This window comes from Tasmannia lanceolata, unplaced genomic scaffold (genome assembly GCF_043159265.1).
Source record: "Tasmannia lanceolata isolate RefF3 unplaced genomic scaffold, GAP_Taslan_0.1 ptg000003l, whole genome shotgun sequence".
In the NCBI taxonomy this organism is placed as follows: Eukaryota; Viridiplantae; Streptophyta; class Magnoliopsida; order Canellales; family Winteraceae; genus Tasmannia; species Tasmannia lanceolata.
Window position 1 is genome coordinate 54,622,724 of NW_027518680.1, and position 6,513 is coordinate 54,629,236.

The window sequence follows — 6,513 nt, forward strand, 5'->3', positions numbered from 1 at the left end:
AATTGTGGTGGGAAGGCAGAACATGAAAGTATGTTTTTTTAGCTTTTGTAAAACCTACGATATGAAAAGCTAGAGGGAGGCTTTTTCTCTTGGGGGTGGGAGGTTCTTTGTGTGGTGGCTGCAAAAGGCGGCAAGAGAGAGAAAGAAGAGAAGGGAGAGAGATAGAGAAGAAGAAGAGAGTTTCTTCTCGGGGTTTTCTTCTCAGATTTTCTCTTGGGAGTTTTCTCGGGGTTCTCTTGTTTACAGTCTTGGTTGAGAAGACAAGGAAAGTGTTTTGGTTCGCGGGTTAGTGGGTTAATCCCGTTGTAATCCTTATAATTTTGTTTTCTCATAGTGAAGATCCTGCTCTCACCCGTGGATGTAGGCATCCTGGCTAAGTCACGTAAAATCTAGGTGTTCATCTTGTGGCTTGTGTTTATCTTTTTACTTTTCCGTTTATTTGTATACGATCAGATAGGGAGTGGATTTGTCCGGCAGATTTTCTCAACAAAAATCTTAGGGTCATGTTTTTTTTTTTGTATTTTATCTATTTCTCCTCGGGCCAATCAAACTGATTTGGAAAATCATGTTAGATGGGTTGGGTTAGTGTTGAGTGTTTAGACGCGGGACTGGGTTAGGGTTGACCCTCTTCGACTCGAGGCTCGGTTTGGTTTGGGTTGGGTTAAGGCTGGGGTAATGCTACCTCAGTTGCTCTGGGGTTGGCCTCAAACCGATCTAACACGGCTTGAGTTGCACCCCTATTGTTGGGGCACCCTTACGACTAGGTTTTTGTTGCATTACTTAAAATATAAAAGCATACATGCAATGTGTGCATGCGCGCGCGCGAAAAAAGTGTTCAAAGTTCAATAATAAAGATTATCTGCCCATTTGTCACGACTTTTTGATCGAAGGCAAATAAACACAATCCTACATATAAGAAACTCACATGGTCTCCAAACATTGTATAGTTGATATACCCTATTGTTCATAAAGCGAAATGTAGAATTTTGAAAATGGAAGATGTAAATTGTCTTAATAATATCTACTTTACCTCCCTACTAGTTTTTTACCTATTCAAACTGTGTCTGAGTCGATGTACCAGCAGTCATCTATTCCTTGATTAGTATACAAAGAGGTAAAGAATACATTTCCATTACTGGGGCCGCCAGTTCCTCCTAGAGTACAGATGTTTCTGATGGAATATTTCCTGATGTTAATGAACAAGACATCTCTTTGTGGACACTCTCTTCCCTGTGTTTGTGTGTGTGAAACTCTCAAGATGTGGAAAATATTGATAAGAACATTTACATGTCACTATTACATAACTTGGAAGCATGAAACACATGAACTGTACAAATCAAACTTCTTTATTCTTCCTTACAAAAGCATGCTAAATTCAAAACCCATCTGGAAAATGAGGGGTTGCGATTAAGTTTAGGTTAGCTTTTCTTGCCAGAGTTATGCTAAAGTTCTCACTCATGTCCAAATCCTCTGCTTTCATCCCATGAGGGAGTTTCCAATCAAAGAAATAGAGAAGGTTGGCAAGGGCTAACTCAGTAGAAGCTAGTCCAAAATAAATACCAGGACAACCCCTCCTTCCTGCCCCAAATGGGGTATATTCAAAGTTCTGCCCCTTGAAATCGATAGAATTACGAGAAAACCTCTCTGGCTCAAACTCTTCAGGGTTTTCCCAATGTCTTGGATCTCTTGCTATTGCCCATGAATTCACAAGAACCCTAGTCTTCTTGGGTATCTCATATCCATTGATTTCACATCTCTCAGTGGATTCTCTTGGAACTAGCAATGGAAGAGGAGGGCGCAACCTCATAATCTCCTTGATAACTAGTTTTAAGTAGCTCAATTCATCAATTTCACTCTCTGCTATCTTGTCCTTTCCTTTGAAAACCTTTCTTACCTCTGCCTGTGCTTCCTCCATCACTCTAGGGTTTCTCATTAGCTCTACCATTGCCCATTCCATGATAGTTGATGAGGTCTCAGTCCCTGCTGCGAACATGTCCTGTAAAGAGAATAAATACATTGATTTCACATAACCAACCAATGCTTTATTGGCTGTATCAGTGATTAAAATCCTAATACAATCAAGGAATTAACTAAATTTTTTGAGAATGAGATTGTTTTAGTTTTTTTCTCTAGTCTTTTTCTTTTCAATTTGTTTTGTGATTGAGTTTCAAGTTCAGTTTTTATTTCTACTTCTCTTGACAACAACAACAAAAAGTTCTGAGGTTGTTATTGGGTTTCAAGTTCAGTTTTTATTTCTATTTTCTCTTGCCCTATCTGTTAGGAAACATACATACCAAGATGACTGCTTTTATGTTGTCGTCTGTGAGAGGAAATTCAAGGTCTCCATGCTCTTGAAGTCTTACAAGAACATCAACCAAATCCTCTTCAACTTCCTCCTTATTAGTCTTCATCAGCTGCTTCTCTCTGTGTTCCTTGATGATGTTGTCCAGGATCCTATCGAACACCCGATGGAGCCTCTTTAACCTAAACTTTGTTCCCATAATCACACTTACGAATTTTAAAGAAGGGAAAAAATCAGTTACATTTAACCCCCCTGCATATTCCAATGCTGCCTTGACTGCTGTTATGAATCTTTCTTGGTCCCCACACTTGTTACCAAAGGCTGCCCTCGATGTTATGTTGTTTGTCAATGAGATGAGCATCTTGGTGAGGTTAACTGTCGACCCATTTACCGATGAAATGGATTGAACGAGATTTGATACCTCTTCTTCCCTCTCTTTGTAAAACGATTTGACACGGTTGGGACTTAAGAGCTCCAAAATGCAAATCTTTCGAAGTTGTCTCCAATAGTCCCCATACGGAGCAAAGACAAGGTCCTTACGATTATACAATATTATATCTGGGAGAAACAACTCGGGCCTGCTTGAGAATTTCAGATCATGAGTCTTCATGATCTCTCTAGCAACTTCGGGTGAGGAGATTACAACTGTAGAGACCTGGCCAAGCTTGAGGTGCATAAGAGGTCCATGCTTCTTGGCTAAGTCCCTAAGGGCGTGATGTGGTTGTGAGCCTAGCAAGTGGTGCATGCTACCTATGATGGGTAGCTTCGATGGCCCTGGAGGCAATTTTGGAATTGGGTTTTTAGTCTTGAATCTCTTTCTCACTTTCATCAACATGAACATGAAGAGAAGGAATGTGAGGAGCAGAGGAAAGGATGGTAAGTGGACTTCCATGGGTGAGAGGAGAGAGAAGTTGCAGTGTATTTTGATGTCTTTGTTATTGGACTCGTAGTTATGTTGATGCCAAGAGTCTATCTTTTTATTTATACTGAATCTGTTGGGTTTCAAAGAGCAAATCCCCACTGCAGCATCTTGCTGGTACTTCTCATATAGTACAAATATACATTCTTAGTATATTTTATTAAGGGAAGTGATATCAGCACAACCATGTTTTAATAATTGAATAGACCCAGCTTGTCTTTTTCTGTTTTAATTGTCTTCTGAGAGGTTTTCTGGAACTGTATTAACCTTTTGCCAACTCTTTAAATACTAGAAGATAAGATGGTAAGTGAAAATATCAAAACATGGTTGTGCTGATATCATTTCCGTTTATTAAAGGTAGTTTTAATTAGCGTTTTAGAACTCAGATTCTGGATGAGAACTCAGAAATAATCGAAGGGAGCCGACTTTGGCGAGTCTTTGATTGACACAGTCAATTTTTATTAACTTGGGCAAGGAGTTATGATTGAATTGGTAGGAAAAAAAACTCAAAACTCGGGCGAACTCGGCCAAGATAAGAGGGAGTCGACTCGGACAAGTTGATGAATTACGTGGGGAGTTTTTAAACATTGGTTTTAATATAACACATTGATATTCAAAATATTAGACTGTTCTATGTTGTGTTTATGATAGTATAAAAAAATTCAGTACTATTCCCATATGATACAAACATTCATTCATGGTTGGACATCATTTTTTTTTCTCGCCCAAAAAAAAAAAAGGGATCAATGTAGAAGAGCAAACAACAAGATTAAAGAAGAGGCAATGGGGAAGGAGAAATGACCAAGGAGAAAGATCATAAAAAAAATGATATTTAGGCACTTTGTTTATATCTTCAGCGATGAGTGAGCGGATTTTCTTATGAATTCAAAGAAGACCTTTAGGCTCCACCACTGTTGATTTTTTTAATGGATCCATTAGTGTTGATTATTAGGCAATTGCGAGGAAGAGGATTCCAATTTACTTGGATGATCTTTGGGTTTGTCAAGTGATTTGTGAAACTTAGTTCAAATTCACTGAAAATTGTAGACAATTTCATCTTTCTCATACTACATATTCCAAAGGATTCAATATATTGAAAATTAAGTAACCATTCAAATTTTTTTAGAAGAAAAATCTTGACGATAACTTGTGCTTCTGGACTTCGAGATTTTGTTATATTGGAGTCTAAGAGTGTTTTTTTTTTTTGGCAAGAAAGCCATTCAAAATTTACACCCATCTGTAAATGAAAAAAAAAAATGAGCCTCAAATTTGTTTTTCGCCCATTTTATATTGAAAGAACATAGCCTCAAAGAATACTTTGGGGGGTAATATGGGCTTCCACATAAAGATGGCCCTAAAAGTCAGGATGTTTGTTTCTAAATCTTTCATAGGTTTATGAAAAAGATTACCATAAGAGGCCGAAGCTAGAGCCATTCTTTGTTTTACGAAGCATTGGTAAGGCCCACTAATTATTGAGTGACACTATTGTAAAGCAAGTGGCCCATGAAAAATCTTGGCATTATTATGGAAATCAGATACCTTTTTGTGCCAAATTTGCTCCTAAAAGTTCCAACAAAGGCCTCAGCGAATGAGCAAGCAAACAAGATGACAGTAGGTTTTGAAAAACAGATTGGTCTAGCAAGGTCTAATTTATGGCTTGATTGAATCCAGAAATGAGAAAGGTTATTCGGTCTTTAAATTGGGCACTGTTTTAGATTTCCAAAGAAAAAAAAATGAATTTGTACTTATCTATTTGTTGAAAACCTTGTTAAAATCAGATTTGAGGAAGAGAGGCTGAGTCGTGCCACATGGTCACTCTCCTTAAGAATCGTATTCGCCCCCTACGGTGCAACGGGATCCGCGAACCGACGCTCCAAGATAAAACAGCCAGAAAGGCTCCAGTCCATGTGCACTCGCTGACTGGTCCACCCAGAACCACCTTGGAATAGTACTCAGATATAGAGGGAACGGAGGAAGAAGATGACAGAAAACAGAAGCAATTCGTTGTAAAAGCTGTGATCTCCAAGCTATGATCTCCAATGGTGTTGTTCTCTCCTTTTTATAGACGAGAAAATGACTGTTGGAGGATGATTAATCACCATTATTAGTGTCTTAACCGTTTCTCTCCCAACAGTCACAAATATGACTGTTGGATATGAAACGGTTCATACACTTAATATGGGTGTTAATAATAAAAACGTGGGGAGATTAAAAACTGATTTAATTTTAATGGGAAAAAGAAATACGTTTTACGGGCCACGGCCCGGCGAGGCGAGGCGCGCACTCGCGTGTGTTTTGAACATGGATTTGTTCTCTTCTAAAAGCCTAGGATCCAACAAATTCTAAAGCCCCTTCAAGGCCCAAGCCTTTCTCCAACTCTCCATCTTATACGGATGAGAAGAATTTTGTTCCAAAGCAATGTGGGACTATTTGTTTTTGCTTGTAAATGAGAGCTCCCTTTTCAAACACACACACCAAGGTCTTGGGTTCAAATCCCTATTCAAACAAAAATCTTTTGCGTTAAAACAAGAGAGACTTTAATTTGAATCTTCCCTCAAATTTTTAAACTAAAAGAAAAGGCATCTTTGACTTTTCAACTCTTTATCTTTTAAAAATTTCTAACAATTCCCCACAAGATTCAAAATACAATTGAAATTTGAAAACGGACGTATCTGAGCACATTAGAAAAATAGAGTGGATTCATACCGGTGTCTTTTGGACTTCAACCGATATTTAGGATAAACAGATTACGTTACTGAGTACGGGTAGAGTTAGACTCCTTCCACCTTTCCTCGTATGTGTAACCGACTAACCTGTTACCCACACCCTATCATCGATTCATTGGTGATTCATTCACAGTATTGGAACATTTTGGCCTTGTTCTCCGCTTGGTTCTCATGAATGTTCTAGAGAATTACCCGTTAAATTCTCATAGGAAGCGGCCTCACCTCCACATTCACTTAGGTTAGTCATCAAGTATGCACTACAAGTAACATACCACCTAATACAGGTAATGAACTGATTAAGAGTCTTCAACTCACCCTACCTCATTTGCAGTGAACACTATCTTCAATCATTTTGCATCTAAGAATATGGGTGATAGTATTAACAAACCATCCGGTGACTTGTTAGTACCCATTGAACTAATTCCAGGGATCTCTTTTCACATAGGTTGGGTGTCCATCACTAATGGTTTAAGCCACGGCCTTTAACCCCATTCTTATCGATGCCTCATAAACCACGTTATTTATCTGTGGTTTTGTCAGAGGATCTGCCAAATTCCTTTCTGACC

The 6,513-nt window shown here is 38.6% G+C and overlaps 1 protein-coding gene across 1 annotated transcript; it reads right to left on the reverse strand.

Annotated features, from left to right (window-relative positions):
- Positions 1–1,115: 1,115 nt before the first annotated feature.
- LOC143855966 (desmethyl-deoxy-podophyllotoxin synthase-like) lies at positions 1,116–3,315 on the reverse strand. Its single transcript, XM_077366011.1, has 2 exons — positions 2,295–3,315; positions 1,116–1,996 (listed from the first exon to the last, which is right to left on the reverse strand). The coding sequence occupies exons 1-2, from the start codon at positions 3,192–3,194 to the stop codon at positions 1,376–1,378; spliced, it is 1,521 nt and encodes a 506-aa protein (XP_077222126.1). The 5' UTR covers positions 3,195–3,315; the 3' UTR covers positions 1,116–1,375.
- Positions 3,316–6,513: the final 3,198 nt, after the last annotated feature.

What these genes read in the sequence shown, in the direction of transcription:
- LOC143855966 (XM_077366011.1), bottom strand. Translation starts at nt 3,194, where the DNA reads ATGGAAGTCCACTTACCATCCTTTCCTCTGCTCCTCACATTCCTTCTC. An exon ending in ACATAAAAGCAGTCATCTTG is followed by an intron (nt 1,997 to 2,294) that starts GTATGTATGTTT and finishes TTCTCTTTACAG; the next exon opens with GACATGTTCGCAGCAGGGAC.